Source organism: Carassius gibelio, chromosome A17 (genome assembly GCF_023724105.1).
Source record: "Carassius gibelio isolate Cgi1373 ecotype wild population from Czech Republic chromosome A17, carGib1.2-hapl.c, whole genome shotgun sequence".
Classification (NCBI taxonomy): Eukaryota; Metazoa; Chordata; class Actinopteri; order Cypriniformes; family Cyprinidae; genus Carassius; species Carassius gibelio.
This window is the reverse complement of record NC_068387.1, coordinates 3,171,823-3,196,479: the sequence shown is the minus strand read 5'-3', so window position 1 is coordinate 3,196,479 and position 24,657 is coordinate 3,171,823. Positions and strand designations below refer to the sequence as shown.

General features: G+C 38.0%; 2 protein-coding genes across 2 annotated transcripts in view; one reads left to right on the top strand and one right to left on the bottom strand.

Annotated features, from left to right (window-relative positions):
• LOC128031379 (trafficking protein particle complex subunit 12) overlaps positions 1-10,840 on the bottom strand; it is a 32,595-nt gene extending 21,755 nt beyond the window's left edge. Inside the window, exons 1-3 of the mRNA XM_052619599.1 lie at positions 10,790-10,840; positions 8,932-10,068; positions 7,341-7,457 (exon numbers count right to left, since the gene is read on the bottom strand). Of these exons, the coding sequence (XP_052475559.1) occupies positions 7,341-7,457; positions 8,932-10,068; positions 10,790-10,828 (1,293 nt within the window). The 5' untranslated portion in view covers positions 10,829-10,840. The remainder of the gene's footprint in view (positions 1-7,340; positions 7,458-8,931; positions 10,069-10,789) is intronic.
• Positions 10,841-10,885: 45 nt separating this feature from the next.
• Positions 10,886-24,657, top strand: part of LOC128031386 (EARP-interacting protein homolog) — a 36,765-nt gene continuing 22,993 nt past the window's right edge. Inside the window, exons 1-4 of the mRNA XM_052619617.1 lie at positions 10,886-11,143; positions 12,287-12,370; positions 15,981-16,113; positions 20,139-20,295. Coding sequence (XP_052475577.1) covers positions 11,102-11,143; positions 12,287-12,370; positions 15,981-16,113; positions 20,139-20,295 — 416 coding nt within the window. The 5' untranslated portion in view covers positions 10,886-11,101. The remainder of the gene's footprint in view (positions 11,144-12,286; positions 12,371-15,980; positions 16,114-20,138; positions 20,296-24,657) is intronic.

Sequence of the window (24,657 nt, the reverse complement as noted above, 5' to 3'; positions counted from 1 at the left end):
TTAGTGCACAATTTTCCACACCACAATCAGTCAAGCTCATATCACCAGCAAACTTACACTCATTTACATCCTTCTCTTCACTCTCTGAGGCAGAAGTGTCAAAACTCATCCTTTCTAATCACCATAAAACTTGCCCGCTTGATCCTATTCCATCTAATCTCCTGCAAGCCATTTCTCCTGAAGTTGTACCTGCACTCACTCACATCATCAACACTTCCCTCCACACTGGTGTTTTTCCCTCATCATTTAGACAGGCATGTATAACTCCACTACTTAAGAAACCCAACCTCAACCCATCTCTTTTAGAGAACTACAGACCAGTTTTCCTTCTTCCTTTTATTGCAAAAACACTTGAACGAGCTGTGTTCAAACAAGTCTCTACATTTCTCACACACAACAATCTCCTTGACAGCAACCAATCTGGCTTCAGAAGTGGACATTCAACTGAGACGGCCTTGCTCTCAGTTGTTGAAGCTCTAAGACTGGCAAGAGCAGAATCCAAATCTTCAGTACTTATCCTGCTTGATCTGTCCGCTGCTTTTGACACGGTTAACCACCAGATCCTCCTATCAACGCTACTGGCGAAAGGCATCTCAGGAACAACACTTCAATGGTTTGAGTCTTACCTATCAGATAGGTCCTTCAAAGTATTTTGGAGAGGTGAGGTGTCCAAGTTTCAGCATCTAACTACTGGGGTGCCTCAGGGCTCAGTTCTTGGACCACTTCTCTTCTCTGTCTACATGGCATCATTAGGTTCTGTCATTCAGAAACATGGCTTTTCATACCACTGCTATGGTGATGACACTCAACTCTACCTCTCATTCCATCCTGATGATCTGACGGTAGCTACTCGCATCTCAGCTTGTCTAACTGACATTTCTTCCTGGATGATGGACCATCACCTTCAACTCAACCTTGCCAAGAAAGAACTGCTTGTGATTCCAGCAAACCCATCGTTCCATCACAATTTCACCATCAAGTTAGGCACATCAACCATAACTCCTTCAAAAACAGCAAGAAGCCTTGGAGTAATGATTGATGATCAGCTGACTTTCTCAGAGCACATTGCTAAAACTGTCCGATCCTGCAGATTTGCTTTATTCAACATCAAGAAGATCAAGCCCTTTCTTTCGGAACATGCTGCAAAACTCCTTGTTCAAGCTCTTGTTCTGTCCAGGCTGGACTATTGCAATGCTCTCTTGGGAGGTCTTCCAGACTGTGGCGAGTGGGGCGGGGCCGAGAGGCGTGGGAACGAGGAGTGAGGCCAGGTGTAGTGATTGGAGATGAGCTACACCTGCGCCCCACCGCCAGTATCGAGTCCCACGTAGGAGATGGAAGGATATAAAACTGGAGTGACGACCGTGAAGGACGAGAGAGGACCAGGCCTGGGACATTATTTTATGTTTGCGTTTTATTTGTGCGCGTCAGTCGCCGTGAGGGGCTGACGCGTCGTTTTGTATTTATTTTTGATTATTAAAATGTTTTGATTGTCCGCCGGTTCCCGCCTCCTTCTTCCCGATGTATATGGAGTTTTAATATCATTACACAGACCTTCTATCAAACCTTTACAATTAATTCAGAACGCGGCAGCAAGATTAATTTTTAATGAGCCAAAAAGAATACACGTCACACCTCTGTTTATCAATTTGCACTGGCTTCCAATAGCTGCTCGCATAAAATTCAAGGCATTGATGTTTTCCTACAAAACTACAACTGGCTCTGCACCCATTTACCTAAATTTGTTACTTCAGACTTATGTGCCCTCTACAAGCTTGCGTTCTGCAAGTGAACGTCGCTTGATTGTGCCATCCCAAAGAACCACAAAGTCACTTTTACGGACTTTTAAATTAAATGTTCCCTTCTGGTGGAATGAACTTCCCCACTCAATCCGAGCAGCTGAGTCCTTAGCCATCTTCAAGAATCGGCTTAAAACACATCTCTTCCATCTTTATTTGACCCTCTAACTTTAACACTCACTATTATAATTCTATTCTTTAAAAAATCTAACTAACTTTCTAATCTTTTTGTATTCTATTTTCTTTTCATTTATTATGCAATTGTTTATGTGTGTGTGTGTGTGTGTGTGTGTGTGTGTGTAAAGACCTCTAACTAGCTTGCTCTATTCTTTTATTTTTTTATTTTATCGGTTTTCTTTTTATTTATTATATTAGTTAAAGGAACACTCCACCGTTTTTTTAAATAGGGCTTATTCACATTATTTCCTGCATTTAGATAGGTGGGCAAATGCATTTTTGTGTCAGTGCATGCATTGTTTTAGTTTGACTGGGTCGGCGTTAGCTTAGTTTAGCACAATGAATGGAATCCTTTGTTGCCAGCTAGCATGGCCTGAGTAAAAGTGATCAAAAAAAAAAAAAAAAAAAACCCACCTAATTACTTCTTGTGGCCTGCGTATTCACAACGAGTACAAATAGCGATCCAGATTAACACTAGGCGATTTCCTAGGCAGATATTGACTTGGGACTATATTATGGGGAAGCACAGGCGAAGCACTGCTGCTTAGGCGAAGCACTGCTACTTCGGCGCAGAGATATCACGCAACACATGAAAACATCAACTCTATGTGAATACAGGTATAATATGGGTCGATCTATACATGCGTCATGATTAAAATAATCACTTACTCTGTGGACAGCTGTCCATTTGGTCCATTCGGCGTGGGGCGTTTTTTCCAGTTCACTTTGTCACACCGAAAAAAAAAATCGAGTACTTCAGAATGGATCAGCGCCGTGAAATCCTCTGTAGATGTGACACAACTTCGGGCACGCTCATCTTGATCTGACGTGTTGAGCCTGGTCATCAATGGCAAAAACATGTCCCACTCTCTACAGCACAGACACTCTATTTCCGTCGGCATAGATTGGCATATTCCCCCACATTCACACCACCAGTTCATGTTGGCTCTCATCCTCACGTCCTCAGGCTGTTGAGCGATCTCAACCTCCTCCTCCTGTCGTTCTATTTCCAAAGCACGCAGCTCGTCTTCTGTAAACTCTGGTTCAAATAGGTATGGTTCTGGTTCTTGACTGTCTGAGAAGTCACCCTCTTCGTCTCTCTCAAAATCAGCCATGTTCATCGCCATTCGTGTACTGTAAGGAAAATAGCCAGGCAGCTACTATTCACGCCGGTATGTTGACGGAAGTCGTGGGATTTCATGTGTTGCGTGATATCTCTGCGCCGAAGTAGCAGTGCTTCGCCTAAGCAGCAGTGCTTCGCCTGTGCTTCCCCATAATATAGTCCCAAGTCAATATGTGCCTAGGAAATCGCCTAGTGTTAATCTGGATCGCTATTTGTACTCGCTGTGAATACGCAGGCCACAAGAAGTAATTAGGTGTTTTTTTTTTTTTTTTTTTGATCACTTTTACTCAGGCCATGCTAGCTGGCAACAAAGGATTCCATTCATTGTGCTAAGCTAAGCTAACGCCGACCAAGTCAAACTAAAACAATGCATGCACTGACACAAAAATGCATTTGCCCACCTATCTAAATGTAGGAAATAATGTGAATAAGCCCTATTTCAAAAAACGGTGGAGTGTTCCTTTAAAATCCCATGCTACGTGTACTGTGTTAACCTAACTGAGACTTGTTATAGCACTTATATATCATTGCTTTTTTTGTTGTTTTTGATTGCTTCCACTGTCTTCATCTGTAAGTCGCTTTGGATAAAAGCGTCTGCTAAATGAATAAATGTAAATGTAAATGTTTCAGACACGCGCTGTACGCGGTGGACCAATCACAGCAGACTGGGCCATCTGACCAATCAGAGCAGAGTAGGCTTACAGAAAGGAGGGGTTTCAAGAGAATCTGAATCTCAGAACTGCTTTGAACTAATCATTTGAGAAACGCTGGAAAATGAGGTGATATTAAATGCATATTTTGAGAAAGCAAAATCATTTTTTGACCTTGCATGCATGCAAACCTATTGTAAGACACCCCCAAAACAATATTAGGACCTTTTCTGAAATGTTAATTTTTAATATGCAAATGAGGCAGTGTCTTATCAAAAATGCTCACATTTGCATACACTTCAAGAACAAAAAAATCTGAGCAATGGATAAAGGTTAAAAATTCTTGTTTAATTTTGTTGATATATAAAGTTCAAGTTTTTACAGCGGGGATTTGGGATTTTATCACTCTTTTTATTACTCCGTAATTTCCTTCAGAATTTAGACAGGAATAAAACTGTAAAGTTTGGTGTATGTAAGTGCTGCTGTTACGATTGTGAGACAGTTGGCTTTTTATGAGATCCCTCGGCTCGATTTTCTGGTTTGCTGCATGGTTCAAATAGGCCTATGCCAGGCATATATATAAAAAAAGTGCTTTTAAGCCAAATGGCTAAGCGATAGGCTTACAAACATTATAATAAACTGTAAATATAGCTATAGTCTACGTTAGTTCTCCTCACCCCACAACAATCTTTTAAATTAACAGTATTTAGAAAAGAACAAGAATTAAAAATATTAAAAATATAAGAATCTATAGCAATATAAACGTCAAGCCAAAACTAATTAATTTAGGATAAACCGAAACTGAAACCAATGTTGGGTCTCTAATTTGACATAAAATCAAATGTTTCCTTATTTGCGATGCAATTTCCACATAAAACAAAATGTTTTGCATAACATCACAGGTACAGCTATTTTTTCATGTTTGACTGACTGTATTTTCTTATGATAATAACCAGGCTGCACTGTCAAGGTAGCAAAACTTAACTGGTTGCGTGCATGCGACGCCGGTACCATCACTAGATTTTTTTTTTAGTAATTTATTTTTTTTTCCCAGTGGAAGCAACTACTCCTATAAATCAAAAAGATAATCTGAATTGTAAACAGTTTGCATTTATTTGCATACATTCACAATAAAAACAAATCTTTGTGCTTTTGTAAAATTAAGGCTAAAAAAACCCAGGATGCTGCTTTCTGCCGTCCGTTTTTTTTTTTAATTTTATGTGCAGCACAAAAATAAACCGAAACTCATAATAGGCTACTTGTTGCACAGTTTTTCATTCATTTTTCTACATTTAATATTCAAGTTAAAATATATTTCTCGTATAGGCCTATTTATTCACTATATGTAGCCTAGCTTTATTATGTTTTTTCTCAGAAGGGCTGCAGGTGCGTGATATGACCTGTGAATCCTCATGTTCTGTTGTTTGCTGCAATGCTGCATGTAAAATTAATCCCTGGGAAACAAATGTTAGCATTGTTAATGGGTCACAGACACATATTTTCTAATTTAATTTAATTCTAATTTAAAACAATCTTGTCGGTTAACGGTTAATAATCGGTTAATGAGCGTTGGTTGTCGATCAGGAAAAATAACCGAAATGAACACCCCTAGTTAAATGTTTAGTTTAGGGGCACACAAACATATTATGACTCATGTTGCTCAAGCAGTAATGCATGGCACTGTTAACGCCAAGGTCATGGGTTTGATTTCCAGGAAATACATGAACTAATGTATGTATACTTCGGATGAAATGTGGGTCGCTTTGGCTAAAAGCATCTGCCAAATGCAAGAATGTAAATTAACACACCGTCCATGAATGCCTCGCTATATTCAGAGGACTGATCCTCTGTGTGTGTCTCACATGTATTTCTCTGCTCCAGAGCTTCTCGATCTAATCTGTGAAGCCCAGGATCTGGGGATTAGAGCTCATGCTTCCACTGGCAAAGCCACACACACACACACACACACACACACACACTGTCTCCTTGTCATTCGGTGAAGGTCGTGGGCACAGCGGGCAAGGCTGTGTGTTTCAGGTCTGTCTGTGTGTTCAGAGGTAAATCAATGAGGCAGTAATTTTGGGCCCATAGATATATAGCTGACACTTCACACACAAACACACACACACACACACACACACACACAAACACACACACACACACACACACACACACACACACACACACACACAAACACAAACACACACACACACACACACACACACACGTTTGTTTTTGTGAAAAGTGTGTTCATCCCATAGGTGTAATGGTTTTTATACTGTACAAACTGTATATTCTATGGCCCTACACCAACCCTAACCCTCACAGGAAACTTTGTGCATTTTTACTTTCTCAAAAAAAAAAAAAAACTCATTCTGTATGATTTATAAGTGTTTTGAAAAATGGGGACATGGGTTATGTCCTCATAAGTCACCCTCTCCTTGTAATACCTGTGTCATACCCATGTCATTATACAAAGTTGTGTCCTGATGTGTCACAAAAACATGCCCACACACACACACACACACAATCTCAAATAGAGATGGGCAAAATGATGGGATATAACATGTACATGGATATACTGAATATTCCTGATAAATACTGTATGTGTGTGTGATGACTTTGTTAGTGATATAACATCAGGATGTTTGCATGCACCCACAATAATTACTTATTATCATATCAGTGGCTCAATCGAACTGAAATACCTTCATGTGATCGCCTCAATCAATAAGAATGAAACTGATTGGATTCGAAGCAGTGAAGTAAACTTTAAATAACTGGATTAAACAAAAACACTTAAGCACTTAAACGCTTGAATGTGACTATTTTCTGTGCTGCAGGGATTCATATTTTTGTAGGCCGAAACCTGGGAAGCACTTCCAGTTCCATCATCCTAAAGTCCTCAATGGCTTTTTGCCTGAAATAAAGTCTGTTTAACACAAGCGCAGTATATTTGAATGTTTTATGCTTGTTTTATTCCATTGAACGTGTAAACTCATTTACACACTAATCGCTTTTGTTTATAATTGTACTCTTTCAAACGTTCAAGGAAAAAAATACATATATATATTTTTTTATAAATCCTGAAGGAGTTGTTGGGCACTTAATGGTGGTGACATTAAAGTCATATAATCATGGTGTGGTTCATTTATTGTATAGCCTGCTTTTAGCTTTTTACTTCTGCAAGTTAAATAAACGTAGGCTTGAAATTGCATAATTTGTGTTCATTTATCCTAAACTTTTGTTAGTCACAGAGTTTATTTTCTACAATAATCCAAGAGATTAAAATTCAGGAATACATTCACATAACTATGTTGTGAGTGACTACAGGTATATGATATTTTGATTGTCTGTCCTGCACCAGTCTCAGAGAAACACTCCTATTTTACCAATTAATGGCTCAAATACACTGCATGGCAGCTGCTCTGAGTTTTGCACTGAATGATTAATTAGAGTCTGAACAGTCAATTAACTCAAAAAGAAATGGAGATGGAGAACAAGTTTAAAAAGTGGAGCTCCGCTATAAATGCCACTAAAAAAAAAACTAAAATGTGAAGATCAATGAAGGAATAAATGTGATGTGCTACTCACTATCAGCCGCTTGAGACCGAGGAAGTTTTGCTCCACTGAGTTGGCCGAGAGCACCTGTCTCTTCATAGCAGCCTGGTCGCCCAAAAACCGCTGCATGAGATCTTTCACCGCATCGCCCTGTAAACCAGAGAGCTTTAGTTTCTGCTTCACTCATAGAGTAACAACACCAAGAGCAAAGAAAAGGGACGACCGTCTCTGGTTTATTCACTATACCTTTGTTATCTAAAAATAGATTATTTACTAGACACATATTTACTGCAAGTTAAAGATCTGAAAGATTCTTTTTATTTATAGACTGATTGATAAAAATAGAGTAAAAAACATAATACTGTGATATAATATTACAATTTAAAATAACTGTTTTCCATGTAATTTATTTCTGTGAGGCTAAGCTGTATTTTCTGCATCATTCCTCCAGTCTTCGGTGTCACATGATCTTCAGAAATCATTCTGAATCATTCTCACATTTTATTGTTCAGGATTCTTTTATGAATACAGTGTTCGACAGAACAGCATTTATGTCAAATAATATTGTAAATGCCTTTACTGTCACTTTTGTACAATTTAATGCATCCTTGCAGAATAAAAAGTATTAATTTTTATTGAAACTTTCCAGACATTTTCGAATGGTAGATTATGTGCTGCGCTGTCATATTTACTATTTAAACAGAAAGCTTCTAGTGTATTCTTTAATTATGCTACTGAAGAAAATTGTGTCATTATATGCTGATATTGCACCAAACCTGTATGTTTTTATTGTTTACTCAAAACCCAGTAATATGCATAATAAACAGGGCTGTACGATAAATTGTGCGATATTTAATGCGCATCATGTCAGTAAAGCCAGTTCTGTTATCGGCAGTAAATCTCCATCACCTGCGCGCTTTCACAATGAGAAGCATTTACTACACAGATCCGTTGTTCACTGACAATCTGTGCAAAACATGCGCGAAATATGATCGTGGTGATGGAGATTTATCATGCAGACCTAATAAAAAGTATCTTCATGTATTCCATGATAAATGGGTAATTCACTCAAATAAGCTTAAAAGCAAGATTGGCAATTAATAAAACTTGCAGTTGTTTTAATCAGAACTGCATGACTTGAGGAAACAGACAAAAAGTGCTGCAAATTCAACACCCAGAATGCACTGGGCTCGATCCAACTGTGAGCAGCGATGCAAAAAATGTGCAAGGAAGAGCTGTAGTTTTCACAAAAGCCCTGGGGGTCAAAAAGCCACCGGGTGAGATGTTTCACGTCATCTGCACGGTTAACCACTTTGGGTTCCCTCTCTTATAATCTTTCAGTGAAGAGTTCTTCTTGTGAAGAAGAATCATCTAAAGAACCTTTTTGCACAAGAAAGGTTCCATGGATGTTAAAGGTTCTTCTTGGAACCATCAACAGCAAAAAATAACTTTTTTTTAAGAGTGTGGCATATTTGTGCTGACAAATAAAAAGGGATTTCTTGGTGCAGAATACACTTTGTTCATTTATACACTATTGACATTAGAACACAATACAAGTCAATGGCAATGATACCCTTTAATGATGACACACTGTTCATTATGGGAGCTGTACTGTTGCACTGACCTGCAGGTTGTCAAACTTGAGTCCAGGCATGGCCAGCTGCTCTCGGTCTATCTGGACAGGACTGATCTGCTGTGTGGCCACCGATATCAGCACTCTCCTGGTGTCTTCTGAGGGAAGCCATGCGTCATAGCGCTTATCCAGGTCACTGGTGATCAGAGCGCTTCCGAAGGGGTCGTCTCCGCTCGGGAACACAGCCTGGAGCTTGTTCATGGGCTCTACGGGACTTCCTCCAGGTTTGGGGGCGACGGGGGTGAAGTACGTGCCTGCCGCGGTGGGAGCAGATAAGAGAGGAGACTCTGGAGGGGCGGCTGTCTTGGGCGACTCTGTGTTTGGGTTGCTGATCGATATGAAAGACGTGGACGTTGTGAAAGAATCGAAGAAGTCTGATGCGGGGTTGACCGCGCTGCTGTCCGTGAAGAACTTGCTGAGGCTGGGGCTCGGCTGGCACACCTGAGGAACCAGTCTGTTGGGGGTTTCTGTGTTGCCGATGGTAAAACTTGGAGATTTTACCAGCGTGGGCTGAAAGCCGTCGGGAATCAGAGCTTGTGCTTTGGGTTGCACACCTTGACTGAAGATGGTACACACCGGGACGGCCTCGTCTTTCGGGGGCGTATCCTTATCCAGCTCAAGCGATGTATCCTGAGTTTTGGGAACCTCTGGTTTTGGGTCGTCTGGTGAAACAGTTTCCCTTTTGTCATCCACCTGCACAATCTTCTCCTCCTCGCTCTCTTCTTTACATAAAGCTTCAGATGCCTCGTCAGGTTCAGCAGTGCTGGCTGTGCTTACGTCTTCGTTTCTTCCTTCTGTATCTCCGTCAGGTGTTTTGGCCTCCTCGTTTTCATTCTGCTCCAAAAGCGAGTCGATGGGGACCACGTCCTCTTCCTCGCTATTCGGGGAGTCAGAAATCATCACGCTCTCCATCATCTGGTCATTCAGCTTGTCCATCAGGCTCTCAGAGTGACAGCTGTCATCCTGCGGCGAAACAAACGCTTCGGCGTCCAGATCGATGCTCTCCTCTTGGAAAGAGTCTTCTGTCGGGTCGGTCTGGGACGGGACGGAGGCTTCTAGCGTCTCGTCTGCTCCATCTATGTCCAGAGAAACAGGCCTCTGACCTTCACTGCTGTCCATGAGTACAGTCTGGATGTTCAGACAAAACAGGGATCACTGACTAATAAATAAACTATAGTCACATAAACATCCTAGGAGGAGACTTCAGCATACTTATTGTGAAAATAATCTACATTAAAAATATAAAAGTGTGAACTGAATGTAATGGTTTTGGACACTTAATTGCATATTAACTGCAATTAAATGGAAATGTTAATATTTAAAACAATTATCTGAAATTCAGAGTGTTTTTTAGACCCCCTTAATATAGCACAAGGCATTTTGCATTTTCTATAGCCTTTTGCATTTCTATAGTTCACAAAATATCTAAGGAAACAATCATTTATCGAAATGCTATAACACAAATCAAAAAGACTAAATATAGAGAAATATCATGATTTTACAAGTAGCCTTTAAGCTTAATAATAATAATAATAATAATAATAATAATAATAATAATAATAACCTGTAAACCTTTTCTCGTTTTATCTAAATAATACGAATGACATAATATCAAAAGATTCCCTGTAATCCGAACATTCTGGAGGAAACAATGTAAACAGAAACACGATTGAAATGCTGTTTAACAATAAAAATAATCACATGCTGAATATCTGAAGAGCTCTGTAACGTTAACTAAAACGCAATGCTGAAATTTCGGAGACCCTCTGATTCTTCACCATACGTCAGCATAGAGAGAAATATATATAATATTATAAAACAGTAAATAAATAAAACAACAAGACTTTACCTTCTGTGAAATGAACGCTAGCAATGTAAACACACGCATGCGCGCGGATGTAGGAAGAATAACCCTACGGTGTGCGAAAGGTGTCAAAAATCTTCGCTACGTCGGAGCCTGGTATTCTCGAACAACACTTACGTTAACAACCCCTAAGAACGATGTCGTAGTGAAGAGTGTTAAGAGAGTTTCCAAGCGCAGTTTGCGTAAGTCTTGTTTCACTCTCGCGGAACTGCTGTAGCTGTTAGTAGTATTTGCTGAACAGGAGAATGTTTCACTCTTAATTATATGATAAATAAATAAGTGTCTGGCTGAGTGAAGATGGAGGATGATGCACCAGTTATTTACGGCCTGGAGTTTCAGGTAACGTTACTGTAGCATTGTTTACCTTTTCATTTATGCACACAACACACGAGCTGTTTCACAGTGAACTGGGAACTGTGTTTGACTGTTGTGATAGTTACCTTATTAAAAACTAGATTTTGTATTAAAAATAACACCTGGAGAGCTGTTTTCCTTTTCCGTTTTATACATCTGTCACAATGTAAGTATACACATTAATAAGTGTAGGATCAGATGCTAATACCATAGCACTGCAATATATTACGTTTGTCATGTTTATAAATAAATGCCAAAATAAAAGACATTTACCAAATAAAAGATATACACCAGATGTATTCATAAATCACGTTTTGTTTTGTTTTGTTTGTTTAGTACCAGATTTGTATATTTTTTTTTTGTACCATTGTTAACCTACTTAAGATTAGACCAGAGTTATTACAGCTAACTAAACTAAACCAAATAAAATAAACTTTAACTGAAATAAAACATAACCCAATAAAATAAACGTATTTCAGCTAGCTCTTATTTTAGATCATTTCCATACAGTTGAACTTGATGAACAAAACTAACTAAAACTAAAAATTAATATAGACTAGGGGGGGAAAACCCTTAAATTTACTAAAACCTTAAATTAAAATGACAATTAAATGAATTATTTAACTAAATAAAACAAATTAAATGAAATACCATTAAATTAAAATAAAAAAAAATATTTAACAGCATCTCGCTGATACTAAAATAACAGTGGATCTCACAATATTTATGTATTTTTAGCTGTGTTTAGTGAGCTGCCTACCCAGACAGTATTGTTTGCTGTCTATCCAGATGTCATTAGGTCATTTAAATGATATGTTTAGCTAGACAGCAGTTTTGGGCATCTAGTAAGCTACCTAGAAACAGCACTTTTGGATATCAAGTGAGCTGCTTGTCTAGATTGCAATGCTTCCTACCTAGCAATCATGAACCTAATAAGCTGCTTATCTAGAGCGCATTTTTGTGTGAACTATGGGCAGCAAATATACTAATGAGCTCACCTATGAGACCCAGAATTGCAGTCCAGGTAGCAGCTCGCAGGCATTTGGTGTCATAATTGTATTGTATTGTCTAGCATTTTGGCTTTGTAACATTAATGCATGGGCTGTCGTCCTCTCTGCATGTTTTCAGGCACGTGCTCTGACAGCTCAGACAGCTGAGACAGATGCCATCAGGTTTCTAGTGGGCACACAGTCACTCAAATTTGATAACCAGGTGAGTGGACGGACACATGGGATTTATTGTGCATCCTGTGGATTTATCTGGAATTCTCATATTTGCTATAATGATGTTATATATTGACAGGACATTTTTTATAGCTGGGCTGTGTGTGATTGTCATGTTTATTAATTAATGCTCACGCATATAACACAATACACTTCTACACACCAGCTTTTGCATTAACTGATGCTAGGCCTATCATATAGAAACTTATTAAAATGAAAGTTATACAAAAAAAATACAAAATATCTTCTTGTTTGTCACAGCAGGTAAAAAGCAAGTAAGCTTTTATTGTTGCATTGTTACATTTGCCCTTGGGTACGGGGGCAGTTTTAATGCATTTGGAGGTGACTCTGTATTTGAGTCTGTTTGAGCAATTTTATTGTTGTTTATATCAGACTTTGATTTAGTAGTTGGACGATTTCACAAACATTTAAGCCATTAATAGTGATTTGTAATGAATACTAATGACTGTTTGCAAACAGGTTTCCCAAACACAGCCTCTTAAAAAAAAAAAAAAGCTGTGCTCATCAAAACTGTTAATATACTTGCAGAATTCTTTAAGATGTTTAACCTTAAAAAAGTTAAAATAAAATTAATAATATATATATATATATATATATATATATATATATATATATATATATATATATATATAAATAAGAGTAATAATTCATGCTAATTAAGATAAGTAATAACATTTAGCAAAATAAATGAGTTAATAAATTAATAATTAAGATATAAGTATTATTAGTATTATAAAATAAATAGAATAATAGAAAATAGAATAATCATTCAATTTGTATCGAAAAAAGTATCGTTCAGAAACCAGTATCAAAGTCAAAGTATCGGAATCGAAAATTTACGAATGATCATTTACTATAGATTTACTGTAACAACACAAACTTCACCACGGTATTGTGTCAGAAATGGGTTTCAAATTTTATTCTATTATTAATTTATTATGTATTAAATGTTTTAAAAAATGTATTCAATGTTTTTAGACTACTGATTTTCATACAAATACCTAGAAGCCATGTATTTATATTTTTACCATGGTATTGAGGTGCTATGTGTGGTTTTAACTGTGGTTATCATGATCTAAACATACGCTACTATGGAAGACCAATGGTTAATTTTAATAAAACTCAGTCAGAATAATTATATTTCATCATATAAAGATGAGGTTGTTACAATTTTTACAGATGTCACATGTTTTTGAACGAACATAAATTTACGCCTGCATCCAACCTGAAGCTACTGTCAAATGTGCGTTTCTAAGAGACAGAAAAAGTAATATTATTAATATTGCATCCTGCACTGCAAATTGTGCTGAAGATATGAGTCAAAGTCAGGTAACACAAACCTGTTTCATAATTTGAAATGTATTGTGATAATTATTGATATCGACTGATATGGAAAAAATGTTGTGATATGTTTTTGTTAGCCATATCATCCAGCCCTGTATATTCGACATGACGAAGGGGGATTTATTCTGAAAAAATAAATAAAAAGTTTTATTCACTCATTTAATTCTAAATCTTCTTTTGTTTTCCACAGAATAAAAACAAAAGCAATTTCTGTTGATTGAGTAGTAAACCTGAATCTGAACACTGAAACAATGACAAGTATTTTGCATATTCTGTGAAGGGTATGTAAAGTTATGAGCACAACTGTGTTTTTATTTTTCCGTTGGCAGCTTCCAAATAGCTTTGTTTTTCTTACTTTAAGCATATACAGAACAACGTTTTGCACAGTAAGAATTTTTTTCGCCGTGTCATAAACCCTCCCTGCAGCAAGTCATTTCCTGAGCGCCACGTACTGAGGCTTGCTGTGCTCCTCTGAAAGCGAGCCCCTGACCGCTCCTTCACATGACCACTACGGCGAGAGACGAGGCCCGTGTGATCATTCAGGCTGATAAATCACGAGCGAGTCTCTTCAAGCCCAGCACTCATTACAGAACCTTCCGACTCCACCAATTATCCTGTCCAGCCATCAGAATTTATTTGTATTGCTTCCCTCCATAAAATTATAACGTTGCCTAATAATTCTCCTTCAGTGCAGTCCAACCCAAGGTTAATGGCTTCCTCTTCAGCTCCTCACGTACAGTATGCATTCGCTCACTCTCACTCATTCTCACACGTCATACACCTTCACAGGTGACCAGAAAGACCAATGCCTTTTGGTTCTTGTTTTACAAACACATTTTTTATGTGACGTTCTTTGCTAAATCGTCATGTGGAGAATGATTCTTACACCACCGATATTTGACTTCTACTGGTTTACTGACCCATGTCAGAAGATACAAAACAAAAACCAAAATTCAATATAACAATGTTATAACAACATTGGGGGGGAAGATGTAGACACTATTTTATTTCTAGTAAACTACTCAGAATTAAAAAAGGCAAGTAATGCATTGAATTAAACATGATATTTTGAAGAAGAAAAACTGAAATGGTATTTTCTTGTAAAACATACTTCAGTAACAATAATATTTGTTTTATTTACTTTGTTTTATTTTATTAATATTAATATATATAATATATATGTATCTGTGCATAGTTTCAGGCATGATATTCTGGAGAATCTGGGCATTTCTGGGCATTAATAACAGATCTCACCATACTTTCCTCATTGACTAATCACGTTCTTTTATATTACAGGTTTTTTGAAATAGTATGTTTGGACATGCAAATGAGGCGTGAACTAAATAAATATGCTCTGATTTGCAGTCAGAACAGAAATCTGAACATTGGATAAAGCCAGTTTCTAATTCACAATTTTGTAAAAGTTTTTTTTTTTTTTTTACATATTAGAGTTAAAGATTTTTACAGAGGGGATTTTGTATTTCTCTTTTATTCACTCCATAAATCAGACAGAAAAACAACAACAACACTGATTTTTTGAAAAAATAACATAAAAGTCAGGTGAATGATGAACAAACTCTGTAAAAAAGCCTTCAGAATATTAAGGTAAATAAAACTGCTAAGTCTGATGTATGAAAGTGCTGCTGAAGTGGAGACTTCTGACTCATTTTGAGAAAACAGCCTTTGAAGGGATGTATTGTAATATACAGATGCAAATAGAAAAAGTGCAATAAAGTTAAACAATTGGTTTTGGTGTCTTGTCCTAAAAGATTATTTATCTAAATTATTCATCAAGATTAAAAGACCCAATGTCTTTCAGTTTTGCTTCACCAAGTGAACTGATCTTGTTTTAATGCTGTTTAGATGTTTTTAGTGAAAAATGAGACACAGAATATGATTTTGTGACGTGAACACAACTCCATTATCCACATAATGACAACACTTACAGTGGAAAATTACCAACAGTGCACACGAAGTCTCTCAGTAAAATAACTTCTTTCTACTGCCTCTTCAAATGTGCCGTGCTCTGCATATAACTTTTAGGCATCTAACATTAGTTCAAAAGATGCAGTCGCTTCAAAGTTGAAATAATAACTGGGGAATGAGTGTCAGGAGTGTGTGAAGTTAAAAAGCGTTTGAGATTTCATTTACTGTCATATTAAAGCAAATATCTGCGAGTCTAGTCCCAGCTCTTTGAACTGCCGTCTGGACGCTCTGCTTTTTCTCTTCTGCAGATTCACATCATTGACTTTGATGATGAGAATAATATGATTAATAAGAGCGTTCTCCTGCACGACGCTGGTGAGATCTGGCACATCAACGGCAGTCCGGCAGACAAGGCAGTGCTGACCACCTGCTACAGCAAGAGTGAGTCTCTCTTTCTCTTCCTCTCAGTACTGACGGAAAACTACTATACTGATATACGAGCGTGTGTTTAAAAAAAATGCATTTATTCAGCCAATATGCATTAAACAGCACATAAGTGACATTTAAAACATTTATAATGTTACACAATTCTGTATGCGTGTATGTGTGTGTGTGTGTGCACGTGTGTGTGCACATATAAAAGGATCTAAATCTAACCTCATGAGTAAAACTTCTCAGAAGACTGTCTACTTTATGTGTTGTTCTGTGTGCTGTGTTCACTGGCACCGTCATGTCACATTAAAGCAGTATATGACACATTCTTACACTCGCCTCAAGGCAATAAAAAACATACAAAAACACAAAGAAACAATTGAAAGTGAACATTTGAATTAAATCCCGTGTTTATAAGACTAACGCCTGTGGCTGGTTACTGACGGTTTGCATAGTGGGGAACATTCCTTTTCTGAGTGAAAACTAAGATATGCCGTTTTTTTTTTCATTTCTCCTTCCATCTTCATTATGATGAGGCCAATGTGCAAGATGTCATAGTGGAGTTCAAAAGAGGAATGTAATTACCGTGACATTAAAGCTAATGGAGTAGCCGGGCGGCACTGAGTCTGCCTCCATCATCACCCGCACTCCACCATCTGATCTGAGAACAGCTTTATTCTGACTCTGACGCACACTTAAACAGCCATTTCAACAGCTTTAGCAGCAGAAAAAGAACCACAGTATGAAATCTACCAATTAATAGCGGAATTAGTGGATTAGTCAATGTTATGCAGTACATTAACAAACTGTGATGTGTGAACAGATTTACAGTTGAACTGAAATTTGTCTAAAACAGACACTTATGTGACGTGACATTCAGCCAAGTATGGTGACCCATACTCAGAATTTGTGCTCTGCAGTGCACACACACAGAGCAGTGCACACACACAGAGCAGTGAACACACACACACACACTGTGAACACACACCCAGAGCAGTGGACAGCCATTTATGCTGCGGCGCCCGGGGAGCAGTTGGGGGTTCGATGCCTTGCTCAAGGTCACCTAAGTCGTGGTATTGAAGGTGGAGAGAGAACTGTACATACACTACCCCCACCCACAATTCCTGCCGGCCCGGGACACGAACTCACAACCTTTCGATTGGGAGTACGACTCGCTAACCAATCATGACGTCGAATCAGACATTTTGTCCGACAAACAAACCAAACAGCAGAGTAGATTTACTTCAGTAGACTTGGGGCCATATCATACACCCGGTGCAATGCTGCGCTAGGTGCGCCACAAGTGTTTTCTGCTAGTTTCAGCCTGACGCAGTTGTCATTTTCACGTCCTGTGCCACACTGTTTAAATAGCAGATGCATTCAAGCCCATTTGTGCGCCCATGGGCTTGCAGGTCTGAAAACAAGCTGTGTTCAGGTGCATGCCAGGTACATTGCTATTTTGAGGTAACTGAAATAGACTGCGCCTTTGACCAACTGTAACCTTGTTTAAAGCCTGGCACAATATTTTTTCTTTGTTATTTAAAGAGTGTGTTAGTAATATGCACCTATAGGCGGGTGCACAACATGCATACACTTTGCTTATTACACATACAGGGATGTGCAGCAGCACACAAACATTTAAAAAAATGTAAATGGCGTGAGCACATACATTATTACATTTTAAACCTTGTTTATTTTTACTTATACAGTACTGGTCAAAAGTTTGGACACATTACTAGTTTTTATCTTTTTTTCTGAAAGAAGTCTCTTCATGATCATGTCTACAGTCATCAGATCAGAAAAACAGAAAGAATTATAATATTGTGAAATATCATTACAATTCAAAAGAATGGTTTTCTGTTTTGACCATAATTTAAAATAACTATTGCGGTGATCAAAGTTGAATTTTCAGCATCATTACTCCAGACTTCAGTGTCACTTGAGTTAGAGACAGTCGTGCTGCTTAATATTTCTTTTGTAACCTGTGATACAGGAATTTTGAAGAACAGTAAACAAACTGAAATGTTTAGCTCAAACTGTTGCAGTCTGCCAGTCTTATAATGTAAGTGGATGGGAATCATGGCAAAAACATACAAAACAAACAAACAAAAATAAAACGTACACAAGCAAAACCAAATTAAACCCTGCGGCTCGTGATGATACATATATAAAGGCACAAAACGATCTGTTATATTCGTCGTGCACCCCTAATATTGACTACAGATGTTGTGATATAATTAATATTAAGAAATATAATATTATGTATTGCATTGCCATCTTAAATATGCACATTCCCCATGTGGCTTTCTGTTTTGTATTATGCTGGTTATCTGGACATTTAAAAGTAAAAAGCAGATTTTGGTAGTTGAAATAAGGTATATACGTATATCACTTAATGAAAGTTGTAAAATATACAGGCATCCCATAATATCAGAAACATATTTATTCTTTACAGTGAATTTCTTTTTCTTACAGTGCGAGTTGTAAGCTCAATACTTGAGATACTGCACAAGCCATATGTTGTTTTAAATGTGTAATATCGGCTACAGGTTTTTATCGAGTAACTTATAACTAGCAGTATGATACAGAAAGTGCTGATGTGCATTTCTGAGTGTCTCCCAAAGCGGCTGTTACTCCGAAGCGAACACTTATTCTCCCCTCCCCACACATCAGAAGAGAAGCTGCTGCCTATTTCTGTCTTCATTTTTTAAATAACAATATGTTTGTGTGCTTTCTAGAAAATGTTGTGGCTTAAAGGTTCTCGTTTTGTTAATAATAACATGATAAAGTACAGAAATGTAAATATCGTGCTTAAAACTGGTAAAGAAGTCAAAATACTTACACTGTGTCTTGTGGCTTTAATTATTTATTATTATTTTTTTTTTTGCATTCAGATTTCCTGGTAACACAGCACAAGAAGGTCCCAATAGTTAATATTAGTTAGTGCATTAACTGCTATTAACTAAGAATGAGCAATACATTTGTTACATCTTTATCTGTCTTTGTTAATGTAAGCTAATATAAATATTGTTCAGTGTTAGTTCGTGTCAGCTCAGGACCATTGAACAACAATTTTGATTGAAAAAATATATACTTTTGTTGAATTTATATGAATTCGGTAACACTTTATTTTAGGGTTACACCTATTAGTTGTTTATTAGCATACATATTACTAGAATATTAACCATGTATTAGTGCTAATTAAGCACATATTAATGCCTTATTCTACTTAACCTTATTCTACATCCCTAATCTAACCCAATACCTTAACCTAACAACTACCTTACTAACTATTAATAAGAAGCAAATTAAGAATTTATTGAGAGAAAAGTCGTAGTTAATAGTTAACAAGTGTTACCTATTCTAAAGTGTAACCATGAATTCAAATTAATAAATGTTTCTGAAATAATTGTCATTGTTAGTTCATGTTAACTAATGCCATTTAATTAACGAATGTTAACAAATTCAAAGTGATACAGATTTCAGCATTTCCAAATCAGTAATGTAGTGATTTATGTTTATTTATGTATTTATTTATTTAATTTTTTATTTGTCTTAAACAATAGAGTGTTAAATGAAAGTCTTCACAAGTGAATAAATTAACAAATACTTTAGAAGGATTTTTTTATTGTTAGTTTGTTATTTGTTAGTCCATGTCATTTATTTATTTATGTATTTATTTATTCTTTTATACATTTATTTATTTTCAATTCTAAAGCTGAGTCTATGAAATAATAAAAGCATCATGAGTGATCTGTCCCCTAGAGGCAGTATTCACTACTGAGAGAACAGAGCTGCACACCCCTGTACTGCTCATATCCGCACATACATAAGAAAAGAACCCTAAACATTCCCGTGAATATATAGCATCATGTACATTAACCTTCAAATAATATCTGCATATCTGAAGACTCAGCATCTTTGTTCTATTTGGTTTTTGTGCTTCGGATTACAAATGAGCCTAAGTGGCTGTGTCTGTTTTGTGTGCATGCATGCTCATGTGAGATTCTGTGTGTGTGTTTCCTGTCGGCCAGCGTCTGAGAGTCGAGTGCTCACATGTGCTGCGGTGTGGAGGATGCCCCCGGAATGGGAATCAGGCAGCCACGAGTCCCCCGATGATTCATCAAACAACCCGCAGACCTTGGAGCTCCTCTGTCACCTTGACAACACGGCCCACGGCAGCGTGGCCTGGTACGCCACACACTATCGATTTAACCCTGCAGCTTCCCTGTTCTCTCTCCCTCTTTCCTAGCTCCTAGCTTCCTATCCTTCTCGTCATGGCTTTTATTTCCAGTGCTCTCTCTCTGTCTCGCTTTGTCTCCGTCTCTTGCAGCATTTTGGCTCTGCCTCCCTTCAATCTATTGTTCTGTTTTTTTTTCTAGACGTTACAGATAACTATTTGCTCAGTATTTCATGCATCCATCTGTTTTGGTTTTATTTTCAACCTCTGCACATTTCTTTTGTGTCATTCACATGCTTTATTTCATGCACCATAATTCACAATGCAGAATAGAAAATCCTGGTTGTGTTTTGAAGCTTTTGCCAAATGGCAGGCCATCATGCTCACATCCATCAGATGAGGGAGCGGCACAACCTAATGGAATTTTGCTTCAGTTAAGCTAAAAAATTCAATAAATTCAGATCTCCTTCCCACTGTACTGAAAGATAAATGGCCAAATTAAAGCTTAAAAGAATAGTAAAAAAAAAATGTCTTTGTGATGATCTTCCAAACCCTTTCTACTTTGGAGATAGAGCTGTTATGAAATGTTATGTTATGTTCTATATCACCAAAACTGATTTTTATTTTAAACGGGCAATTTGTGCAAAATTCACACATTGCATGTCTCAGTTGGTCACATTTTGGGGTCACTGGCGTTTAACTTGGTGCAACACGTTGCATATTTGAATATGCACAAACACAAATGAGCTTTGACTCTGTCATCAGAAATAGGTTGATTGAAGATTTTCCTAACACCTCGTTTCCCCCATCATTCATCCATCTGCCAGGGGACAGTGGATACAGCACTGGAACCATCAACAACAGACGCCAGATTGATTAAACTGCAATGTTTGTACTATAACATAGACAACTTATAAAAATGCAGTGTTTGATCAACAATAGCCTGATGATGGAACAGCATACCTGAATTACAATAAACCGTAAATAACCCACATGCAGCTGTTCTAAATTGAGACTGATGAATAATGGGACATTTCTTAGCCTAGGCATCATGACCATGAACATCATGGCAGCTTGGAGCGTGTGTGTCTTCTCCTGAAGACGATTAAAAGGCTGTAAGAATGTAATTGCTTTTTTTTGTTGAGAGAAAAATAGCAGTTCTAAGAAATAGAAGTTCACTCAATGACAGTCTTTTTCAAATTCAAGTTATTAGTGGTTTCTACCACTTGTTTTCCTCTGTTTGTGAATACTGTGTGCATGTGTCTTGTCTTGCCATAGTACCGTGTGTTTGAGTCCTAGGGTAGAGATTGCTTTGTAGTATTCAGAGTTTCAAGTGTACATTTTATTGGCACACTAGCTAAAGCAGAAATGAAACATACAAAAATAGATAAACAGAGAATAGTGTTTGGTTTCAGCAGTTTGGGTGGAGGTTGGCAGCCCATTCAACCACAGTGGAACAGAGAGGGTGAAGGTTCTTGAAAATGACTTTGTACCCCATTGTGAAGGAACCACCAGGCACAAAATGTTCACTGACCATAAATAGCGTGAAGGAACATGCCCCTGTAAGAGTGTAATTGAATAAGGCAGTGCATTTCCAGTGTCAGTCCCGAAGGTCAGCATTGGTACAGCTCTCCTTTAGGTAACAAATTAGACCAAGAGGGCTGTGTGTGGGTCCTTGTTGGCTGATTAAAGGATATAAACACTGCCTCATTCAGAATCATCTGGAGAGATTTAGTCATGTTGGCCAACAGCGTTATCCAGTAGTCAATTCTTCTTACTGTCCTAATTGCCTTCAGAGTTGTGGAACACAGTTGTATAGTGCCGTTGTGATTGACTAACAGGTTTGCTGGGATTAGAAGGAGCTCTGTCTTTTTTGAGCTTAAACAAAAAACTGACACTTCTTCATGCAGGCTGCAAGGTCTGAAAGGGAATCAGAGATGTGAGCTAAGACATTAGGATCAAAAGGTTGGAAAGACAGATAGAGCTGTGAATCAGTGACAGGAGGAGCCATGTGCCTTTATGATTTTTGTCCAGCTAGGCTGTGCAAATTGAAGAGGATTACTGATGAGCTGATGTAACTCAGACACCCCTGCTCTACTGGAGACCTTGTAGGATATGTCTTTGAGGTAGGACTGAAGTGAAAGTGGCAAACAACTTTGTAGATGTTAAGGCATATGTTGTAAGTTATAGGACATTGAAAATGAAGAAATTCAGAGACTTATGTTAGAGGACAGAAGGAGGAGAACAGCGTGGGTGGTGGTTGGTTGTGAATTTGAACTAAGGTTTTTGCTGATGGTCACCACCTTCGTAAAATCTGACCAAGTCATCACCAGTCAGAACGGATAGTGGCAAGACAGAAGAAAGGAGGAGAATATTGTGAACAATTTGCGGTTGTCTGAAGTGTTGCTGATCTTTTTGATTGTGTTTTTGACCACAAGAGCACTGCAGAAGAAAGCGACATTAGGAGATATTGGGTCACATTGGCTGGGTTATTTGACGTGTGCTGTTACCACTCTTGGAACATTGAAATTGTTCCAGTGGTCACAAAAGTATCAGTGAGATGCAGGAAGGAATCGTTAACATCAAGTAAGTAAAAGTGGTTAAAGGAGGGAAGAGATGCAGACACGACCGAGAAGAAGCATATGGAGGTGAAAGCGCAAAGGGTTACAGCAAAAGAAACATGAGAAACTGGATGTTTGCCTCCTTTGTGTGCACCTGGGATGTGCCTTCTTGTGAGGTCAAACAAGGTGTGGGACAAGACAAAGTCAGATGGGATTGGGAGAACTGAAGGAATTGCAGATTCACCCCTCAATGCAAGCCATAACACTGGGTTTTTACTGACTCCAATAAAATTGGAGTGCAGCATCCAACATTCTAGGCCTCACTACTTACCTGACAGTCATTAAAAAATAAGTACTAGAATTCTGGATCCTATTGAAGCTGACTGGATGGGCAAGGAAGTGAACCAACAAAGTCCATGTCACTGCTCTTAATGTTTCAACAGCAGCCTTAAAGGGTTAGTTCACCCCATAATCAAAATTATGTAAAAACTCACCCTCATGTCGTTCCAAACTCGTAAGACCTCCTCTTTATCCTCAGAACACAGTTTAAGATATTTTAGATTTAGTCCGAGAGCTCTCAGTCCCTCCATTGAAACTGTATGTACGGTATACTGTCCATGTCCAGAAAGGTAAGAAAAAAGTCATCAAAGTACTCCATGTGACATCAGAGGGTTAGTTAGAATTTTCTGAAGCATTGAAAATACATTTTGGTCCAAAAATTGCAAAAACTACGACTTTATTCAGCATTGTCTTCTCTTCCATGTCTGTTGTGAGAGAGAGAGTTCAAAACAAAGCAGTTTGTGATATCCGGTTCACGAATGAATCATTCGATGTAACCGGATCTTTTTGAACCAGTTCACCAAATCGAACTGAATCGTTTGAAACGGTTCGCATCTCCAATACGCATTAATCCACAAATGACTTAAGCTGTTAACTTTTTTAATGTGGCTGACACTCTCTCTGAGTTCAAACAAACCAATATCCCGGAGTAATTCATTTACTCAAACAGTACATTGACTGAACTGCTGTGAAGAGAGAACTGAAGATGAAAACCTAAAAAAAAGATGAAAACCTAACCCTTTTTTTTTTAATTCAGATGGAGTGTCAGCCACATTAAAAAAGTTAACAGCTAACTAACTCTGTAAGGCCACAACAGCAGTTGGTTGGTTGAGAGCAGTCGACTAGTCACAGCTGCCTGGAAATTACAAGGCCTGCATGGCATCCGGGTTTTTTAGCTATGGTTGGTGTATGTGGTGAGGCACGCAGGTAAGCAGTTTTCACCAGAGTTAACTATGAAACTATGTCTTAGTCTCTGGCAAGAAAGGTGATGATGTACAAAGAACCCAGATACACAAAGGTAGCCTAGGATGGGGAGGGTGAGGCTGTAGTGTGCTTCCTCTGAGATGATTACTTTTGAATGAGCTCCTGAGCAGCCAGGGCCAGGAACCACCACAGATGCTTTTATCCAAAGCAACTTGACTTGCGCTCAAGGTGTTGGTCCTTGCATCTGCATTTGCCTGGTAGGTCTCAGTAGCCTTGGAAAGGGACTTAAATGGATAATTCACCGTTGACAAGATAAGGTGTCAAAAGGTTGGCTGTCTATACATTAAAAGGGTGTTTTTTAAGTGTTGCATGACTAGAGAAAACAGAAAAGTGCACTCGAGCCATGGAGCTGTCGAAAATCCATCCGGATGACACATTGTACTTTTTCTTGACAAATAAATTGGGATATCTCGATACTGGTAATGCAGAGAAAGAGTATGCATTGATCATTCACATATATTACTCTTTTAAGTTGATACAGACTACTTT